This window comes from Lepisosteus platostomus, chromosome 13, assembly GCF_059453375.1.
Source record: "Lepisosteus platostomus isolate fLepPlt1 chromosome 13, fLepPlt1.hap1, whole genome shotgun sequence".
Classification (NCBI taxonomy): Eukaryota; Metazoa; Chordata; class Actinopteri; order Semionotiformes; family Lepisosteidae; genus Lepisosteus; species Lepisosteus platostomus.
In genome coordinates, this window is record NC_142623.1 from 42,001,322 (window position 1) to 42,024,118 (window position 22,797).

Consider the following 22,797-nt stretch of genomic DNA (forward strand, 5'->3'; position numbering starts at 1 on the left):
CCGGTTCCAAAGCCCAATTCCCAGAGAACCCCTTTAAGAAGGTGTACAAGTCGCCACTAAATGAATCAAATCAGTCTCTGAAGACCTCGAACAAGTCAACCTTTTTGATTCTCTAAACGGATAACATTTAAATGAAGTGATTCAGAGGTCAGCTGAAACTTAAAAGGACCTACAGTTCTATTAATCGGACAAAATGCTTGGTCAATTAACTAGTCAATAAGGAATTCATGCTCTTACAGTATTAAACATGGCGATTCAGGGTGACCCGAGCCCAGGGCTGCAGATGCCAGCTCTGCATGAATTTATTCAAAATGAAATAGTTAATGTGAACGAAGCGGTGTTGTGCGGTGGTCTCCCAAAGGCAGACCTTGTGTAAAATAAAGACACAAAAATAGAAATTTAAATTACTTTAATTGAGTCAAAACCAGCGTTCAATTTCCAGCAGATTTGCAGAAGGTAACAGGTTTTCTTTTTACTTCTTCTGGGGGACACCACAAACCACTTGTTACAGCAAGACCCACTTATAGGGAAAAAAAAACATGACATGAAGAACTTATTTCAGTAGATGATGTTCCAATCATTCCTCTTTGGACAGCCGAGATTTCGCAAACTCCTTGAAAGCGTTATCTTAAGACTCATGCCCTTTACACCTTAGTGGTCCAGCTCCTTCAATAAATGTGATCATTAAAAACTATTCAACAGAACCACCACGGATCACCTTAAAATAAGCACATGGAAATCGTACACTTTCTGTTACAAATATATACTGTCATTCACCATCTGCCTCAAGTAGTCTAGGCTTTGTTCTTTAGTTTTATGCAGACATTTTTCATGCTAACCCACAACCCACCAAAGACAAAACTTATTTTTGTCAATAGAATCTCCTCAACACGTTACTTTCATGTTATTTAAAAGGGTGCCAGTATTTCACACTTCTTGAGGCAAGGACAGTGCATTCTATGAAGGAAAAACGCTTTTCATTTTGTTTAAAATATGTAGTTAGGGAGCACCAAGTTCCTGATAACTATCAAGATTTAAACAGAAAAACATGGCATCATAAAAAGGCTAATACTGGTATTCAACCCACATACAAAGCCATTTCTAATCAGAATTAGGAAACAAAACAGGAATGCTGTTTAAGAAGCTTTCCAAATTTAAGAACTGCCGCCTTCCAAAAATGTATGAGTTCTACTTGTGCAAAAATACTGATACCTTTAAAAAAAACGGGCATAGTCATCTGCTGTGTGTTGCGGTACCCCCCATCATGAATTTAAATATTGAACTTGGTCTTGTTTGCTATGGTGAAAAACACTGTACTCAGACTCAAACTTTCATCAGCTGCCTGCCTACCACCCTTCTGCCCAAAACAAGGCTCACGGTGCAAACAGGCTTTACCAACGCCTCCCCTTCAAGGACCTTAATCACTCATCAACGCCAATTTGATCCAAGCTTTGGTTTCACAGCCTCACCCCTGCTCGTGCAATTCTGCTAGTACGCGTAGCGAAAGGGGAGATACCTGCCACCTATTTTCAGCAAAAAAAAAAAAAAAAACAACCAAAAGGTTCATCTACAATATATAAACAATTCTGAATGGAAGCAAGGCGAGATTTTAAGTGTTCAGGACTGTGCTTCAGACAGCTCAATCAACACATCCTTTGTAAGTTATTAAACCACCGCAGATCTGCCAACGCCACTGATGCATCTGAAGTGCCCATTGTGCGATATGTGCCTTTGAACACATACCATGTAACAACAAAGCTTCTGCTTAAAATTAATAGACCATGGATGCAATGACTTGAAAATTTATAAGGCTGTCAATCTTGGTTCTATGAGCTGTGAGAGGCATTCTCTTCTGCTGCTTTCATAACGGACTGGATTGATCTCTTATTGAAGACGTATCGGCAGACATTGACGTTCCCCCCAGCATGCAGCAAGGTAACCGATCGCACCATGCTATTCATAAGGAGGCACGTCTATGCGAACCGCAGGGCGCGTTCCTCATCATCCTCATAAACTGTATGGGTCAGTGCTTTAAAAGGCTTGAAAGTTCAGTTTAAATATGGAACCACCTCATCTTTAAAAGGAGAGACTCCTTTAAAAAAAAAAAAACAGCATCAAATTCAATACAACTGTAAACAAGAGAGATCACAGCCAGTGCAAGAATAACAAGATAAAGACTCACTTAAACATAAGGAAAATACAAAATAAAATAAAGGTAACAAATTTTAGACAGGAAAAAAAAGGATAAAATGGACAACCTTTTTGCTTGTAGTGAAAAATAACCAAGAACTTAATTTAAAAGATTTTGATAATTAAAAGATTTTAAACATTTGGTTTCCTTGGAAAATAAAGTGAGAGGAAGAACCAATCTTGCTCTTATGCAGTTTCTCACTTAAGCCACCTGTTGATTACAAGTTTTCTACTGCACGTACTGAAAACACCTGAAGTCATTTGCTCTCATACCAGCAATTTACAGATATAGACACGGTGATTTAATACAATCTTCAAAAATTCACATTGATTTCTCGGAGCGCCGTTCCATCTGCCCCTTCAGTAGAAGCGCTTGTTCCTCTCCTGGCGTTTCTGGAAGACGACCGCCCCCACGACGGCGCAGACCACGATCCCGAGCAGGGCGCAGAGCAGCAGCAGGAAGACCTTCCAGCCGGTCAGCGGGGTGCTCCGGAAATTGCCCGTGGGGTCATCAATGTTGTCTGCGGCCGGAGAAACAGATCAGACACTTCTCCTTCTCTAACGACATCGAGGAAAGCATGGTGTAGGGAAACTACATTTTCAACACACTGGAAAATACTAAGTTCTTATTTTGCATTTGTTTTTTTTAACAACGCAAGATCAGCTAAAGAGCTGCATAAATAAACAATATTTAGCTATATAAGTGACCCCGTGCTAAGCCAGCCGGTTAATGGCTTCACTGCGATCTCACAATGCCCCTAATGCAATGATACAGTAGACAAAAATAAATTCAAACATGTAGGAAAACAAAAAAAGCCCACTGGCAGTTCACAGATTCAAAGAATAATGCATCCATTTATCTCTTATTTTGGTTGAAAGGCAAAAAGAAAACTGCCACAAAAGCAGCGCTTGGCATCAAAATGGAACCCTGTTATCAGAATGTCCAAGTTTAAACTAGGCTGAGAAAATGCCTTATTGGCTAAAACAAATTAAACACTCTGAAAACTACAGAAACAACATCCAACCTGCAGTGCAGGCTGTGCTGGCCTTTGCTGAACATTACCTTTAGGCGATTTGAGCAGGCTGACACTGGGCTCAATTTTGGTCCAGTCCAAACTGTCCTCCTCTGGAGTGTGCTCCACCATCAGCTGGTACAGCTTCATGGAGATGATGTCGTGGTTATCTAGGGAGCAAGAATGCCATTGAAGCGGTGTGCATGACTGCTCAGTTCAGTCCTTTATTAATTCGGCTGTTGGTTGCATAGTGCACACAAGTCACAGACAAACCCACCAGCAAGGTCGCCGGTAGCTGCTGAGGCCCCAAAGTAATAACCAATGGGCAGCCGGACTCCAGAAATATCGATGCACTCTTTCCATTCGTTCTTGTCCTCCACATCAATCATAACCTGTGCAAAAGGCAACATATGTGTTACTGATACACTCTGATCAGGCACTGCAAGCACCTCCTGAGACTCAGCTCAGCGCTGATGGGGTTCATTCGGAATACCTCAAATGCATTTGCAACGACTAAAAACAAACCAGCGTTCAAACACAGGTCAAGACACAAGGTTATTTTAATGAACACCGACGAGAGTTCCAAGGCATGCAGTGAACTTTGGGGAAATGTAAATATTCCCCATCTATTAAAAATGGTCTCGTTCCGGCAGGATGGCATTTTGATCTGATCTGATCTGGAGTGGGGACTCCAAGAAGTAATAAAGTCTCTAACTGCACGATCTCTCCACCACCTCTGCCCTGTAGCACAAACCTGGAATGTCTCCAGTTTTGGAAAACCTTGCTCCAAACCCGAGGTCCACACAAGATCATGGTAAACCCATTCTTTTACTTGCCTCCTAAAACAGAGCTGCCATTTTTTATTTTGCTCCCTTTTCGACAATCTCTCCTCTTGGCTCACAGCTCGCTCCCCTTCGTTGGGAGGTACGTCAACAGGGAAACACCCTATCCCATAGGTCGGAACAATACTTAAATGCACATGGAAAACGATTTTCAAGACATGCAAACGCAGGAGTCTTCATGTGAAAGTCTCTATCGCCCTAGCACCATAGTGCTGTGCCCTCACTGGAAACAAGAGGCTCATCTGTCACCCTTACTGTGAGTCTGCCTTTGGAGTAGCGAACGGCCAGGTAGGTGTCATGATCCCGGTTCCTGATCTCAGCGGAACATCCTCCCAGCTCAGACGAGCGCCCATCCTTCCCGTGGTCGTAGGCCAAAGATCCGTTGTTTATCATGGCGGAGATGTAGGGGAATGAGCGCTAAAGGCGACAGAACACCAACAACATCGATCCATTAATTAATCTGGATTCGGCGACACCCACACTCTCTGGAGGATCAGGACTGCCACTTCTCACTCCTGGCAGCCTGACTTTTAAGTCATTTTACACAGCACTTAAAAAAAAAAAAGCATCACCAAGAGAAACTTTCTTGTGCAGGACCTCTCTTTGCATTTCTCTTCTTCACCCCGATCCTGTGAAAAAGATCATCACCCTACTGCGTGTTTCTCCACAAATGTAGCTGCAAGATTTAAATTGTCTCCAAAACGAAAGTGTCATTAGAAAATTGCTCCGTCCGCATTTTGAAACACATTTAGAGAAAAGAAATAATTACAGTCCAGGCACATGTGTGAAATCGAGCAAACCAGCGCTTCACTGTCATTTGTTAGATCACACAGCAGCTGTAACAACTCCAAGTTGAGCCTCCTGAGCCTGGCAGTGCCCTCTGGCTTATTTCTTTACCAGAACAGATAAAAATAAAAATATAACAGACCCGCTGGATTCATTGACTGCTTTGTACACTTTAATAAAAAGAAGTCGCTCTTTTGGGAGAGGAAATCTACACACAGAGATATAAAAATCAAACAACATTCATCTTTCCAGAGTTACAGAAAACTCAAGCCGAGAAGCTGTCAAACAAAAGTTTGGGAAAGTAAAAGCAATTCTTCGGTCATCGGCGTTTCACCCAGCATTTATACTGGTTAGTTTAGAAGAGACAAAGCTTGGAAGAGACAGGCAGGCTGTGGCTGGTGTTATATAGGAAGGCAACAAGGAGAATGCTCAGATCTGACACAATGGATTCAGAAAAAAAAAACATTCCAGTCATCCCTGCATTTTCCCCAACAGTGACCAAGGAAGTTACATGGGGGGAACATCCAACAGCCTCAGGTATTTGAGAGATCAAACATCCAGATTTCTCATTTCTCCAAAGTATTCAAACCAAGCTTTTCATAAGGATTGGGAAGACACGACAGAAGCATTTGATCCTTATTTCCTTTACCCAATGAGTTTAATGAGTTCAGGTCACTTCCTGCTTTTGCATTTTCTGATTGTACTGCGGTACGTGAAATTCAGACCATTTCATTTCAGAAGCAAGGGGAAGTTATGGGATAAACTGTAAGTTGTCCCATCTAGCATACTTAGAGCAGGAGCTACTACAAGGCTGAACTACCAACCAGAACGCATGTTCTGAATCCATTGCTCAACAAATTTGTTATACAAACACCATCGTATCCCCTTTACGCAACAAACACGTCGCAAAGAAGAAAAGGCTGCCCATCACTCACGTCAGAAGCCTCATCGTTAGGGTACGTGTCTATAAAAATGGCCAACCCGTGGAAGTTATCTTTGCTTCCAAGCACAGGTCCTGCAGAGAGAAAACCGCATCCGTGAGTACAGGAACACGGGCACACTTACGTCCATGCCGTGCAAGTCGTTGCGGAAGGTGTCCACAAAAATGCCGAGGCCAACAAAATGGTCCTGGTTTCCGAAGACCGGCCCTGAGCGGAGGCAGGGACGGAGTGGCAGACATCGAAGATCAAAACCAGATAAAAAAAAAAATCAGAACAAGGTTTCCTCTGCAGCAGAAATAAAACTAAATCGAGCCGAGTGAAGAGGAAACCCTGAAGGCTGAAGTCAGGAGGGAGCAAACCACAAGGGGGAAACCCTTTCCACTGTGAGACGTTTGTGCAACACCAGTGATGTCCCGTAAAATAACATTTTCCAAACCGTACTGTTCTATTTGCTTAGCAATTTAAATCACAGATGAACCCATGCAAAATTAGCAATCTAATTCTCGTTTCGGTGCAGTAGACTCCTTCATTTTCATCTCCTACTAATTAAAAATTGTTCTCGTCTGCCACGCAGTGCAGACCTGTAATTAGTCCCTGAGCAGAAGCTTCTGCACAAAGTGAGCTACAGACCTAAGGGGGTGAATTAACACTGACAGTGGGCAGCTGCAGATTCATTTATCTCGGCTCCACAGTGTCCCATCTGAAGGAAAGTGCACAGAGCCGAAGTGATGTGACTGGGATAACACCAGCTGAGTCGGCAGAGAGCCAACCATCCTGGCAAACAAGCCCTTTTCCTCAGGTTTTCGGAGATCTACCCAGGAATGAAACTCTACAGGGTTTTTTTAAAAGGGGGATAGTTTAGACGTTAAGCCCTAAAAGGAGTTGTGACAAATTACCAGGCTGCAGTCTCTCTTTTGTGTACCAAATGGCAATGCCATCGCCATGCAGATTCTTCTTTCCAGATCCATGTACTTTGAACTGCACATGCATTTCCCAGTCCTTTAGGAAGCAAGGCTGCAAACAGAAAGAAGGACGCATCAAAAGCACTGACTGGATAAACACTGAATGCAAATGTGTTCTTGCGATTTAGGTGTAATCCAAATTTTAGAAACCATACACAACTATATTTGGATATTTTATACATATTATGCGATGTTACTATATTATAATATATTGTAAAGTGGGTGGCGGAGGTCGGCACTGTAATGCACGTAGAAAGAACTTTTTTAATGTATGGAAAAGGCTATTCCCAAACTGAGCTGGTAGCTCAAATATAAAAGGAAGGAGCGTAGGACAGTCTCTCCAGCTGTCCGCTCAGTTCTGGTGCGAATACACACACTTCACTGCCTTTCTTCAGTGTCCCTTTGTTTCCTCGGCAACCACACAGTCTCCCACTCCCCCCAGAAGACATACTAGCCCTAACCCCAGGGTGTCTCCCTGCCAACTTTCAGGTGGGGAAAGCGCAACCTCTACAACGCTGCAATACACATTATATACACTGTATTTTGTATTTCAATGGAGCTGGTGGACCAGTAGGGGGCACTCTTTCCTCTAGACCACAGTCTCCACACACTATTGCTCCAGCACCCTGAATGGAGAGACTGCTGTGGAAGGTGCCCCCTCTTGACAAGATGTTAACCTGACTACTGGGCTGTTAAAGATGCCATGGCTCTGCTCTGACGAGCAGGGGGTGTTATCCCTGGCCTCCAGGCTAAATGCAAGTCTGGGCTTGCACGTTCTGGCCTCCCTGAATTCCTCCCTCCGCCAGCTGATCTGGTGCGGCGCAGAAAGACCCACAGTGAGCTGCACCGCGTCAGTGGCAGATGGAGTCGGTCTCTTTCTAAAATGTGAGGAGCTGTGGGATCCCAATGGGTTACAATACAATTGTATTATTTCAGCTTGCGGATGTTTCAACTGCAGTGGCCTTTTTTATTAGTTCTGTTGTTCAAGTGGACACATGGGAAAACCCACATGGGAAAACCCACATGGGAATCTGGTTTCTTTCTACCGAGTCCATTTACTTACCACCGTGTTCCAGATGGAGCCTTGTTTGCTACGTTCGTCTGGCGTCAGACGAACATACTGGCTGGTCACTAAAGTACTACCCCAGAAATCCCACTGCGCCGAAGAGCCTGTTCCCACTCCTGCAAGATCAATTTAAAACAAAAGGTTCTGAGCAAAGAAGGTCAAAATCCCATCTTCCTTGAGATGAACATACTGTAGGTCACTCAAACAGACTATTTAAGTCACAGTGAATTCAAAATACTGACATGCTAAAAATGCTTGAGGTATGTTTTACAGGACTACATTTAGGCCAGTTTACAGGGCAGGTTATTAAAATAGGTCTCTGGTACAAGGGGCTTTACATACCAAATGCTGCAGGAGAACAAACAAACTAAGTGTATAGTGAAGGAAAAAAATAAGAATTATCTAAATAATATTTGATTATTTGTTCCTGTGACTCTCTGATTCCGTTATGGTGAAGCTTTTGTGAGGTTGAGAATCAACACTGGCACCACACAATCGCTCTGAAGAGAAGTTCAAAATATGCCAGAGTTTGCTAAGGACGGTCTCCGATGCAGGCAGCGTCAGTGTGCTGCGCGCTGTATACTGTATGTGACCTCTGAGCTCATCAGTGTTTCCAAACGGGGGGAGGGTCGCAAAATAATTGTGTTTACGTCTTCCTGGCCTTGCAAAACCGGCTTTCCCATCCCCATAACCTACTACATCTTGAGTCATTTTGGGAGATGGGTGTCGCCTGCTAGTAAATAAAACTCAGGGCTGTGATTTTTAATGAACAAATTGTATTCCGATTGGAATTTGAACGAGATCCGTTCTTCCTACATCTTCCTTGAGCTACTGAGCAAATGCGACTTACAGCAGAACTCGGTTACAAGGCAGGATAAACCTTGATCTGATAAAACGAGAAACAAAAACAACGCACGTTGCAGAATGGTTTTTCGTGTTTCTTGGTAAAGCTTTTCAAATAGGAACCGGGGGCGTGAGAGGCTTGCACAGGTGGGCTCCGGAAAGAAAGGCAAACGTACCATCTTGCCCAGTCAACGTGCGAAATGAAGCTTCTCGCTGGGGAAGCACTACGGACAGCACTAACAACAGCGGGTTTCATCAACTTGCAGTCGCGCTGCCTGCAGCTTGTAATCACCGGAAGCGTCATTTTCTGCTGCGTGCAGATCTGAATTTGACTTTATGCTTGGGGTGCCCTGGAAAGGTGGGTGATACGCGAGTCCTGCGCGGTACACACCACTTGGCAACATCCGACTGAAAAGTTACTCACCTTGGTACGGCTTCATAAGTGAGTGCTCCCGCTTCAAGTGCTCGCTGTTACCGTCTGTGATATCGGCATGGACCACGGCCACCGGGCACAGCCCCACCAGCAGGAAGACGCTGAAAAAACCCGCCAGAGTCACGATCTTTCCAGCCAAAACGGACCGAAACCACCGAGAAGCAACTCTCTCGCTCCCTCCCGTCGCCATCTTTCTCCTCAGTATGAAGCTACTTCCTGCTGCGCTGAAACGACCAGAAACAAGCGGCTTTGTTTCGATACTTTCCCCCCAACGTGTTAGTATCTAGTTTAAAACTTCATCTGAAATTATACGGTCAAACTATTAAACCAACAGACACAGCGAAAGTGGTCAATCGTTTAGACATCTCTATAATCCGCGCCGCGTTTATTTGCACAACTCACAAAACGTTTCCTAGTTAGACGAGCTTAACGCAAATATTTTTTTTTCAAACAGGTTTTCTAAGAACGTATGTCATGACTGAGGTCTAGTATAATAATTTTTGATATATCTGAACAATAAACGATGGATTTAACCGATAAATGTCATAATCAACTGTAAAGAAAACTTTGCAGATTGCTCGCAGGGAGTTTGTTGCAGTACGGAATAATTTGGCTGCCGGAAAGGGTTGCTGAAGCCAATCAGAAAAGAGCACATAAGTGCAAATATCAGTTTTCACAATCCAGGAGTTAAGAGTGCAGTTGAAAGCTTATAGCGGACGATAGCCAATAACTGAACGACACCTGGGACTTAACTCCCTGATCCTCCGGTGTAAATTGTTGGTCGTCCAGTCTTAATGTTTTATATGGTTTTATGTGTTTTGCTCATGGAGGGGGTGAATTACGAACTGTATTAATATTGTTGTTGATGATGTTGAAGCACCGTTCACGACACAAAACGCGAATTAATGCAAAAGAGACACGTCTACAAAACAAACTAAAAACTAAAAAAAAAAAGGTAAACAACTGTTATGATTCACTTTATGAAGAATCGATGCAGTGACGAAGTACGACTAAGAGGGCACTGCCAGTTTTTCCATTTTAAAAATAATCTGACAGCAGGCTCGGTTGAAAAAAAAAAAACCCGTTTCGGGTCAGTCTGATGTCAAGCATTTTCTGAAGACGTGCAACGATTTCCCATTGCAGCGAGTCGACTGTTTAATGAAGTGAGGTGAAGATCCTTCACACGCAGAAACGAGCGATGTAATATATTGAATTATAAATCATTGATTAGTAACTCAAGGTGATGGATGGGAGACTTAGAAACCAGCTAGATCACGACTGTATTCCGTAAACCCCTGCATCACCCTCTCTTTTCAAGTCCGCCTGGCATTTTCCATCACGCAGAAATGTCACCACCTGTGATTTTTGCTCTGACACCATTTTTGGCAATTCTGTTGATCACTGAACATCACAAGCGCCGCGAAGAACGTCACGAGTGTAAAATACACAAATGTCACTTCAGAAGTGCAGTTTTAACGTTCTGTGGTCAAGTCAAACAAGGATTTCAGTGGGGATGGCTGACAGTAAGGGGGTAGCCGTGATATCGGAATGCATCTGCAAACATGGAAAAGGAACCCAGAATATCGTGTTTTAACGTGCCCACACATTAATGGTACTGTAACGCATACGGCCGACATTACAGGTTGTGACGTCACCGCCCTTCCCTGTGAATCGCAGGGACCTCAGCCGCCGGGCTGATGGGAGATCTCCCTTTAGCTCAACTGGCTGGGTCCCTGTTGAGTGACCCAGTTCGAGTCCCACCGGTGGGGGGCGCATACCCACGTGAGCCTGAGATGACAGTACTGTAACCAATAAAGACAAACATGGGGCCCTGGATGGTTTTACATCATCACTTGCAGGGGCAGGAGGGGGAACTCCCCACAAGTGTTTCAGGAAATTTCAAGAACTGAACCCTGTCCATGATAGGGACAGGGGAAACCCCTTTCCTTTCAACCAAAATCCTCACTTTCTTAATTGGTCTAATTACTTTTAATTAACATCTATAATCATTATATGGAAGCGTTTTAGAATTGGCTATCCAAGGTGGGTTTTATAGTTAATGCAACATGAATCAAAAGCTCCTTTTAAATGAACAACTTTGAAATTTTGAAATATTAGATGAAATATCTAAGGTATCTAACGCAACAAGGTAGACAAGAGTGTCTTTTAAAAGCTCCTATTACGGACAATTTAATTAAGCAATGAAAACACGTTAAGCCGCGTATCACACAAGAACAGTTTGGCGCCCCTGGTGAAGAGTCATGCTGGAGGATTAATAAGATCTGTTCCACAAATATTCAGTAGATGGAGCTGCAGGTCTACAGTACTGTACTGGCTTCAGGCATTGTTTTCATATTTAATGACAGAAACAACCCCTTGGCTGTTAAAATACAAACATGTCCATAAACAACACTTTATTTTATCGACAACAATTGAGAGGGTATTGTTTAAAGAGTCCAAACTACCACCACTGTAGAAAGACACAGGTGTAGCTACATAAAGTCTATACACATTATCTAACACAGAAGCCCCATTTTTAGAATAATGGCGCAATCTTTCACAGCGTCAGATATAAAGAGCATATTAGGCTCTTGGCTTAAATCCACATCTGATCAGTGTGTGAGCTTCAAAGTAACAAGTAGAGGCTATGTCCATACAGAAAAGTGGGAGAAAAACACATTTTGGCTGAGCTTACACCCAAAAAGGCTCCATAGCTAAAAATTCTTTTTTGCAGTGTGGAATTAACCTATACTTGTTATTCTCTGTTTAAAAATGTCAAACAGAAGATAACAGACATTGGACAACATTGACTAGACCCAATTTCCTGTATAACTGCCGCCTTTCAGATCTGCAACTAAGAGAGAAGAAACGTTTACTATTTCAGAAATCCTGAAGCCTTTTTGTAGATGTGTCTCTGTGGTAAATAACACGTCGCTCACCAAGTCAGAACTAATTGCAAAGGCGTCTCATCGGCATGTCAGTGGATGTCTCACGTTGGATTGAAGTGTTTCTGTTGAACCTGGAAGTGGACAGGGGCTGCTCGCTGATCAGTCAGCCTCCACTGGCCCTTGCTGTGTCGCCAGGGAGCAGGACAAAGCCCTGGACCTGGACTGAAATTGAAATGATTACTCTGTGGCATGAGGAGGAGGAATAGATATGTTCACAACAGTCCCATCCTCTGAAACCCAAGTGCTATAGGAGGGGAAAAAGAAAATTGTACTCAGCCCACACCTTTATTGATGAATTGTAGCTGTGCTTGTGCACGGTCTTCCAAGTCATTTGCCTTGGAGGAGATGGAAAACGGCAGTTGTCCACTCTAATCACTAAAATGATGGGTTGAATCCAGTAGTAAATGGTGACTCTGTACACTACTGCCCATTTTCTACAGCCACGGCCTTTTCACCTAAATCAACAAAAGGCTGTAAAATATAATTCAAGCATTTATTGAAAGAAAATCTAGATGCAAAAGAAAAATTCACAAAATAAACACCAGAGCCCAGAATACATTAATAAAACAGAAACATCGCCTTACGGGTTAATTTAGGATTCTCTGTTTTATGTGTAATTATTTAAAATAATAAACCAGAATAATGTTCTGCAGGCAATTCATTAAGAACAGAATGGTTTTGAAGAGCTGTAAATTATGATGGTGATTTTGCCCATCCTTTTCGGCTTTTCTAATGTGCTTCATTCAGCTTTTATCTTCTAAATTGCGAAACTTGAAAAATAAATGTAAAAATGTCTGGAAATAATTTTCTCTGCAGTATAACAACCTAAATATCATTGTAATGGCACTTACTTATTCAAAGCAAGACTGAGCCACTAAAATAGATAATTATGTTTATTTAGGCGCATACTAATTTTGCAAGTCTTCTTGTTGCCTTTCATTTCCTCCCCAGCCAGAAGGGATCTCATACAATACAATTCTGTCACCACGTGTCCATCTCCTCAATCCCAGGATTTTCCAATCAAGGCCTCACAGGTCAAATCAGAGATTTCAGCAGGAGCGACTGCCTCTCCGGCTGCATTCCGAGATGCCCCGCCCACAGTGCGTCCACAGATCCGAGGAAAGGAGAATTCCGTATGGAAGTTCTCGTGTGAAGTTCAGGAGGGGAGGAGGACCACCAAGCGGGTTTCACTCCGGCTGTTCCAGATCGTCGTGCTTCGCCCTGCCGTTTCTCAGAGCTGTATATCCTGTATCAGACCTAACTCTCACACCACCCCTCCTCCTCCCCATGCCCACCTGTGCGGCTGTCCGGTGTGCCGGCCCTCAGCCAGGCAGGGTTCGACAAACCCCACTCTAACCAGACACTCAATAAACCTGCTCAATGGCATCTCATGCGTAGAGCAAGACAGGACAGCTCCAGTGATACCAGGAGAGAGAATGTGGAGACTCAATGGCAACGATTTAGCTATGGTCAGACCAGACATTTCATATTGGGGTTCCAAATAAGAGGTCAAGATTAGAAATTCCCCCAAACACTTCCTCCTGGTTTTTCTGAGCTACAAGTGTCTCACATTCGGCAATCGCAGTGGGACATGGTAAAAACAAAACACGTGGCTGAATTGACGTTAAACGATCTGTGATTTTAAAGGTACTTGTTGGGCTGTGTTCTTTCTCTCTTATGAAGAACATTAAAGCAAAGGCAATTAATTAACTATTAATTAATAGTTTTGGCTGTCCGGTAAATCATTGTGTTGGTAAACTGACTCGGTATATCAATATGATAGACTTCTTTTTAGCTACACATGGCTTTTTTCATGTATCAATTAATTGCATACAATTTATCATTGAGACTGCAACCAATTACATCAATTCCATGTAATTAAAGTCATATTTCTATATATTTAGGGGACATAAAGTCATCTTGTTATTAAGTAATATGTACTCGTGCATATTGCAAAGCTGTATGTCTTCTCTAAGGTTAAAATCACTAATGAAAATAAAGGTCCAAGAGGAAGAGCTGATTTATAATAAGATTCTAGTGTGGTTATTATTATAGCAATGTTGCCTTGCTAATTGAATAGAGCCCCAGTTTGTCAGCAAAATAGCTATTCTAAAGGCAATTAATCAGAAAGGAGGTGAGGAATGAGAGCTGGCTGTGTTTGTTCAGATCTTTCAATCCATTTTAATGTTGATAGGAGGATGAAGATGTGACCTTTATTAGAAGCAACCGTGTATTCAAGCAATCAAACAGAACGTAGAACAGAAGAGTGTGACTATATAAGTCTGTTCGATAACGTCTGGTCCATTAAAGCTGGAACAAGCTGCGAAGCTTGTTTGCTCACTGCCACAATCCTCACTTCAGTACTGGTCACAGAAATACAGGAAAGAATCATGACAGTCCAGGAGCAATGCCTGCAGAGGACAGCGGGGTGGACCATCCATGTCCATCCATGTGAAATGTAGTTTAATTAAAACGTGAAGCCCTCACTCAGGTATAACACAGAGCACAAAACAGATCAGACACCAGCACACTAGCATCCAGCATCTTGATGTTGTGTGTTGTGCAAATTCTGATGCAGATAGGTTGGATTTCTTATACCACCAGACCAGAAGTACAGTGAAACAATCGGACAATTCTTCTCTTTTGTTGAAGGGAGAGTTTTACCATATGACAAGGCTCCATATTTTTTCATCAAGAGGGTTATTAAGGCATTATTTTATCAATTGTCCTAGCTTAATCACAACATTTTAAGGACTGAAAAGCAATTTCCCCTGGAGAATCCAGAGCTGGGGTTTTCAGGCATCTGACTTTTCTTTTTTTTTTCATTTCACAGCCAATACATCTGGACTTAAGCCACAAATATCTGAGGTATCTGAATCAACAGAAAGGCAGTGTCTTGAGCAATGCTGCATTTTTACTTAACTTTCCACTTGAACTCCCAGCAGTGCTTGCAGGATCGTAGCTGGTGTTATTAAAACTCCAGACAGCCAGCTTACTAGCCCATATTTGTGTTTTACTCCAAGACTGGCATCTGTTGGCTGCCAGACAGCTTTTAGCTGTTATCTATTTACATTTTTATCAGGATTTAATTCTTGCTACTCAGCAGTTTATGCTTGCCTGTTTTTTGTGTCAGCAATCCTTAATTTTAGATCTATCATTAATTTAAATTTTTTGAGGTGGGGGAGCATGGTAATGTAACTGCATACCGAGGCACAATGAACCACCTTGTAAGACAGGCAAGAGGCTGGTGAAATGGTACTGCCCCTGAGAAAACAGCATCTCTCCTGAGAGTTGGTAATCAGTGCTTTTTTGCTGTGGGTGAGGGGACAGCGAACTGTAACTCCCACACTGAACACATCTGATGGACAGCTTGTTCAGCCTCTTGTGGGTTTGGTAAACACTGTGTGCAACTTAGGGCTGATGAGTTATATATCTAGACATTTTGATAGTGTCCACACTGAACATGAGGAAAAAACCGGTCATGATATTTTTCATTATATAGCATCATTTCCATTATTATAGCATTATAACCAGAAATAGCAAGCAAAGGTATCGTTTGCTGATTGTACTGTAGGATCAAGAAGCCCTTTTCTTTTTAATATGACTCAATTAAACAAAGGCTTATTTCTGATTTTTGTGCGCTTATAACCAACTACTTGGCATTTGTATGAATAAAAATGAATGCGTCTAATATGTTTTCCTGTGCTAGGATTTCCAAAACACCTCTCCACAGTTCTCCAAGTTCTTTCATATCTTCTTTTTTACATTTTACATACATCCCTTCAAATCATAATGTCTTTTTTCACAGTGAGAAATACAATCTCATTTCATGGGTAGTTAATAATAGCAAGAATAATCCATATGGGAGGGCCTGTGAAAATCAATAAACCTTTAGTTTTAGAGATTTAATTTGATGGGACACATTGATAAAGGTATTATTCCTACTAGGTCTGATTGTAGATGAACATCTGCTACTCAGTTGAATTTCAGGGGTTTAATAGCCTAGAATTAACATTATTTTCGGCTTGTCTCTTGCTTGTACCATACTCACTGCCAATCAGCGACAACTGAATGTAAAGCCTCATCTATAATATCTGTGCATTTTCCGATTATCTGAGCAATTTGAAACAAGACACCCTGCTTCGGTTGTGAGCAACACATAAAAACAGAACGTGACTAAAATCTGAGCAGCAAGATGGATCTATTCATTCACATCTGCACACTCCTGGACTATCTTAAGCCTCTTGGACTCCCCTTTCCATTAGCTAGAGATTTCGTTCAGGCAGCAGTAGATGGAGAGCTCTGACAGCCAGCTGCCTGTGAGAGATAAGCAAGCTGGACTTTCTTCAGGACCTGACGTTCAACAGCACGGCTCTTCCAGCACCGGACAGCCAAGCGCCGGTCGATCTGGGACCCGGGGTGCGAGTTAGTGGATCTTAACCCTCGGGCTGCATCCTTAAAGGAAACTGCACTGGGTCATGGGGAGGTTAAGCAGGGGGCCTGGCACCAGTCGCTGCTTGAATTCACATTCAAAACAGTGTTGACAATGAAACGCAAAGCAAGCTGGCTGTGGATTGTTCTAATAAAAATTTGGGGACGTTCATTCAAAGATGTATTGTGTCTACTGCTGCACCAAACAAAACCAACCTATGTGCAACCGTAACAGCAACATTGTGAATATGCACGGTAGTTAGTGTGCCAACAGAACAGAAGACAGAGTGTTAGGAACTAGCAAGTGTTAGCAAGTGGAGCTCGTCAATATGTTCAAAAGCCACTTTAAGACTGAGAGACAGGGTGATTAATGCATTCTGGCACCCAAATCCACCCTTCTAGGCTGCTGTTCTCCGATCAAGTTCTACTCCTCCTCTCTAGTTCACAAAAATTGTGGTCACACTCTTTCTGCAGCACATTTCGCCACTCAAGACAGCAAATTGTCCATTCAGACAAATCAGAGCTGGCATCGACCTTACGATGCAGTTAAAATCATGCTCATCTTGATTCCCAATGAGCCCCCTTAACTTTATTAATGGAGGCAAAGACCAATTTGCACACGGTGAAAGATTTCCCTTGTGTCAGTTTTGAACTTGCTGCTATGCCTATCAAAGTTGATACACTAAGTCTCCGATAGAACCCACAAGTTTGTAATATTATTTCTGGACAACTACAGACAACTCACTTACACAACTACTAGAAACCGGGTTTAAGTGTTCCTAAGCAATTAACCTTTCTACACAACAAATGAGCTAAATTAGACCACTGATCTTTTATTTTGGCTCCGGAGAGTTACAGCATCATGTACTGTATAAATGTACTGCAGCAGAGACAGTCTGTGCACCCCGAGTTCCATGTGCACAAAACAATAAAATCGCAGACAGGAGATATTATTGCTGGGATTAAATTGGAAAAAGAACGATTAAAAACGGCATAGCACGAGAAAGCACGTCAAACAACTCGCTCTGACCTGAAGAAGAAAACGCTTGGAGTACTGGTGAAGACGCGCATGCTCTTGAGCAGATTTCATCCTCTTTAACTTTTTAAACGTCAATTGCTATGCCGTTTTATTCTTGGGTGTGCACCAAAGGTAACTTTTTTATAATCTTGACAAAACATAACCTTTGCTCCAGTTATTTACAATTCGCAGAGGTAACGCATGCTGTGTGTCAGTCAGTTGTTTGTTTTTACTCACGGTGCGTCACCAACATAAACACAAAAATTACAGGTCATTCGGTAATGAATCGATGAAGTTTGGGGGCTGCGATTAAACCATATTATTTGTGGGGTTCTCCGTTTCACCTTTGAGTTCAATTACCTAGTTATTGCTTTAACTGGACTAAATCTAACTCTTTAATGATCTTTAGCTGCTGTTGATTAAACAGAGAAAACACGAGAGAATCTGGCCTATGAGGACCGGATTCGTGTATCTTTGTACAAACGCCTACAGAATTCGCAGACTTACAATCACGTACCTCCAAATAACAAAACGTCAGGTGTGGGGCAAAGGCGTCGTGTATACCGGAACTGCTGGTGGATAAACGGATAGTTTGCTACCTGACTCGCTTACCTGCAACTGGAATTTGTTTGGCTGCGGATGAGACAAGGAATCTCAGCACAAAACCGCACTCAGTCGCTTTAATGCGTTAAATAACTGCAGCACCGTTACAATACGCCATTTTCCGTACGACACCGGGCAGGACATACTTACCCGGCCGTCCTGTCTGAAAGGAGCTTCATGTTATATACTGTACATGTGCTCACACACGTTATACTGTATGCATGTGCCCCAGATTGGAAAGTACCTCATTCCATTCCCTGTAATTTTATATAAAGACAAACGTATTAAAAAGAGACAATGAGAGAAACCCCATTGGAAAATCCAGCTGTAGCTGGTCAAAATGGTGCCCAGCTCCAGGTATGGTTGGGACAGCTGGTACCTGGTTGCTGCTGGTAGCTACTTTGACCATCTAAAACCAGATGGAGCTGCTATCAGCCACAGCTGCCTAGTTTGCATTAGCTGCTGCAAATCAATTCATTTTCCTGTGAATTGTCACTACAACCGATGTCATTGATTTCGTGTTATTGATGAAAACACAAATAAATTACTTTTTATGTATTCGATAACTTTTATTTCTGCTCAATAGCAGTATCAAATTATTATTATATTTTTGACCAGTAATAAAAGTGAACAAATACAAGGACCAGCTTGACCGACTGACTTCCAGCCTACCGCCAGCTTGGTTAGGAAAACGGCCAGCTTGACCAGTTGATGCCCGGTCCGCTGACCAGCTTGACCAGCAGCAAACCAGCTTTGACCTGCTCAGAATCCAAGCTGGCCAGAGCTGGATTTTTCACTAGAGAAACATTTAGCGCAGGACAAATACAGAACACTTTTTTAAATAAACCCCGTTTTGTGTGTCTAATACATGTGTTCAGAGGCATATGTTAGAGACAAACATAGCTGACTAACTCGCAATTATGCGTAGTTTTAAAGTGATAAGTAATAGTCTTGTAGATGTCAGTAAAGTGATACCAAATATAATATAGAATATAACAATTTACTGAACTGAATGAATCAAAATAGTGAAGAGATTTCCTTTCGGATTGTCACTGGTTGTATTTGTATTGTCGTATTGTGACTGTTTTTTCTCGGCAATTCCTCTCTTTTCTTAAAACATTTCTGCCCCCCCCCTCCCCCAGATGATACATCAATTTAACAGAGGTTTAATGCTCAGCACGCCTGGTTCTTTCAGTTTAAAGGCAATTCTGAAAATCTCTCTGGTGTCAAAGTGTCCTGGAGTTTTAGGGAGCAAGTGGCAATGCTAATTTCAGAAATATGCCTCATTTCAACACACCCCCAACGCGATGAACTGCGTCCAATCTCTAAAACAGGAAAATGAAGAGCAGCAAAGCACTCACCCACAGAGACATAATTAGACAGCGTCAACAGAGCCGTTGAGCTAATGGGCACCTACCTGCCACATCCAGAATGCAGAGTTGCCAGACGACCTGAAAAGATTAGAGGGAAGAAAAGTAATTAAAATAAATAAGCATACTATAATTAGTACTTTGATTAAGCCAAAGATTTGATCCAGTGCTGTGCTTTGAGCATCACCTGTTGCTTTGAATTGAAGGTAACAGTTAACATTAAATGGTTTTAAAGGCTGCAGCATTTCTTCCTTAAATTCGTACGTTGGATGGTTGATGTGCCGCTTTGGTCTTCAGCAAACAGTTGTTCCAGTGTGCTGAACTCTCCACACACCACAGTTCAGATTGGGGAGACAACCCTGCCAACAGCATTCTCATTTGCAACCTAATTAGGAGATTCTGGACACTTTTACTGGTTATGCTTCACCATACTGCTCAATTGCAGCCTTGAAAAGAAAATTGTTTTAATAAATGTGTGATCTTCGAATAGCTGTGCTTTTGAGGCTTATTTTTTCACATTTGCCCAATGTAATAATTTAGTATTTGAAAACCGTCCAAGCAAGCGCATGTCTTCGATCTTTAATTGTGCTGCTCAGAGCTCTCTTCTTTCCAAAAAAAATCTTCGCTCTGTCAGCACTTGTGCTCTCTAACTAAAAGCAGCCCTGTGACTGCTCTTCCAATTCAAATGGACATTTTTGAACTGTTTTAATGAAGTGTGTCTCTGTATTTGATTAAGGAACAGGGAAAAACTTATTTTTGTGGTTCTGTATGGTTTAATGCACAGCACCAAAGAAAAATTAAACTCTAAATATTTTGTCATCTCCTTTTCCATGTGGGACAATCAATACGCACGCCTTTGAGATGATGCTGATGGAAGATCATGTTTTCATCCAACTCAGTGGGCAGCTAACCAGTCCTTTGATTAAGCAAATCAACTGCAGTAGTTCGGACTGTAGCTTTGTGGTTGTGTAAAACAAAATAAACACAATCAGGGCATTTATTTTGCTTCCTTTTGTTTCTGTTCTGTTCTGTTTTGTTAGTCTCATGTGTCTGATATTCATGCTGCTGTCAAAGGGATATGCAATGCGGCTCTCCAGAGTGATATTCACTGATTTAAGAACACAAATCTGACCACAGCTGCTACAACACATACCTTGCAACTATTTCTTTAACAACCTTCTTCCTGCTGTATACCAGGCCCTCTGCCTGTGTCTCTGCAGGTTTTCACTCCAAATCAGCTCTTCAGCTCGATCAGCTCATTACGGTCTTAATGGCACCAACAGCTTCTTTCAGCTCTTCAGGTACTGGTACTTTGAAGAGGACTAGAAACCCCGCAGACACCCCATGACTACAGGATGAGAATTGCTCACCCCTGTTCTGTACCGATAGGGTGCAAATTCAACCAGTTGCAGGTTTGCTGGTTTCTACATCTGAGATAAACTACCTCCTGCTCGGGTGCTGGACACCAAGCCTTATATCTGTCATCTAGTAAAACAGCGGTTCAAAGACATGATGAGTGAACCAGATGACATGAAAGCTACGAGACAGTGCAGCACGGAAATAACCAGCTTCCACAGTCATCCAATAAGTGTAGAGTAGTTCAGGACCCTATGCAGACGGTGTAATCCGGAAGTAAGTGGAGAAGGACATCTGGGGGAGGAGACGAAAAGGATCAGGACGGGCTGACGGACGCGGGGCCTTGACCATGGAAAACAAATTCAGGGAAGTCCAAAAGGGGGAATCCGGGGTGCAGTCCAAAATCCAGGAACCGGGTGATCCATCCAAGACAAGACAGGGTTAAAAGCCGAAACGGGATCTAGAACAGGGACAGGGAACCAGGAGGATAAAAACAGTAACGAGGCCAGGCGCTCCGAGCCGCGGACGTAGGGCGACTTGATGGTAGGGGGGCCTCCGGGAGTCCGTCTTCCAATGCTGAGCCAGGCATAGTGGGAGCGATGTATTTTTGTGTCAGTATTTTTTCAGGAAACAAAAAGCATTTGACAGAGACTGGGGACATCCCGACTATATTACCCCTCTCCGGGGGTTGCTGTGAGGGTGGAATAGTTGAATATGCTTAACCAATGAGCTGTAAAGTGAGAACAAGAAATGGTGATTCTAAAATAATGATTTATTTTTCAAAAAAGTTGGAAAGATGTGTACCATCCTCCAGAGAAACTTTCTGCTATGTGAAACATTCATTTCAATTTAATTAAAATAAAACACATTTAGGGTAGAAAAGAATACAAAATTACTATACTGTATGTTAAAGTTAGCTGAGCCATCAAGACTGCAAGTCAATTGTAAATGCAAATCAACCACAGTTCTGAAAAACCTAATTAGAAACGTACATAAAATATCATAATTCCGTTACCCTGTGACGAACTGGCATCCCATCCAGAGTGTAGCCTGCCTGGTGCCCCTTGCTTCCTGGGATGAGCTCCGGCTCCCCAGCTTTCCTGAATTGGATTAAGTTGTCAGAAAATTAATGGATCATGAGTTGCCAAGGAGCATCATTTCTTTAGTCCCTGTCAACTTTTCTTAAATTACCATGCAATGGATTGTAGTGATTCCCGTACCTGGAAGGTTGTGGGTTCGAAATCCAGGTGAGACAATGCTGTTATACCCTTGGTTGAAGTACTGTATGTTACCAGCATTCCATCCATCCATTGTTTTTTACCGCTGTATCTAATTCAGGAACTTGTACAGGGCAGGGTACACCCTGGACGGGACACCAGTCTATCACAGGACACACCCAGACACAAGCACATACACGCTCACGCCAGGACCGTTTTTCCAAGAAGCCAGTTGACTTACCAGTGTGTCTCTGGGAGGAAACCGGAACACCTGAAGAAAACCACTGCCCAAATGGCCCAGGTAGCTTATAGCTCAAAGAGGTGCAAATCTAAGTTGCTTTGGACAAAAGTAACAGTTATAAAAATTAGTAATTAGCTTAATTTTCTTTGTTTGAAGAGGCATGCGAAGACTGATTTCACCAGACTTCATAAGGATTGAGAACTGGGAGTCTCAGTTGTTAGGGCATGCCCAGGGAGACTGAAGTAAACTTATGCCTCCTCTCGTCTGGGCACTGTCAAATGTTAAGAGAACCTTTTCATTTTACATAGGGTTCCTAATAAGATCCCTTTATTAGCCATATACAGCCATATCATATTTTGGCTCATGAGTGTTCAGTCAGGACCTCAAAACAGCATGCAAATGAAAGAATGTTATTTGTGACTACAAAGCTTAGGCTAAATTAAAATTCAGATGTGTTCACCAAACACAAATTACCGTCCCAGCACTTGATGGCTGGATTCCCAAGGTTAGACGCCTCTGGAAACGATAGCCACCAAC

General features: G+C 42.5%; 1 protein-coding gene across 2 annotated transcripts; it reads right to left on the reverse strand.

Annotated features, from left to right (window-relative positions):
* Window positions 1–394: 394 nt before the first annotated feature.
* On the reverse strand, window positions 395–9,297 carry lman2 (lectin, mannose-binding 2). 2 transcript variants are annotated; one of them, XM_088604720.1, is made up of 8 exons: window positions 9,068–9,297; window positions 7,798–7,916; window positions 6,669–6,786; window positions 5,767–5,846; window positions 4,301–4,462; window positions 3,481–3,595; window positions 3,254–3,373; window positions 395–2,711 (listed from the first exon to the last, which is right to left on the reverse strand). In XM_088604720.1, exons 1-8 carry the CDS (start codon window positions 9,264–9,266, stop codon window positions 2,551–2,553), a joined length of 1,074 nt encoding a protein of 357 aa, XP_088460846.1. In that variant the 5' UTR covers window positions 9,267–9,297; the 3' UTR covers window positions 395–2,550. The 2 variants fall into 2 exon arrangements, with proteins under 2 accessions (XP_088460846.1, XP_088460845.1); XM_088604719.1 differs by lacking the exon at window positions 5,767–5,846 and adding an exon at window positions 5,897–5,979.
* Window positions 9,298–22,797: the final 13,500 nt, after the last annotated feature.

Bases quoted from the DNA above. Each gene is read 5' to 3' on its own strand.
- lman2 (XM_088604719.1), bottom strand. From the start codon at position 9,266: ATGGCGACGGGAGGGAGCGAGAGAGTTGCTTCTCGGTGGTTTCGGTCC. The intron at 6,787-7,797 runs GTAAGTAAATGG...TTCTGTTTGCAG, and splicing joins GCTCCATCTGGAACACGGTG to CCTTGCTTCCTAAAGGACTG. The intron at 2,712-3,253 runs GTAATGTTCAGC...CTCCGGCCGCAG, and splicing joins CCTGCTCAAATCGCCTAAAG to ACAACATTGATGACCCCACG.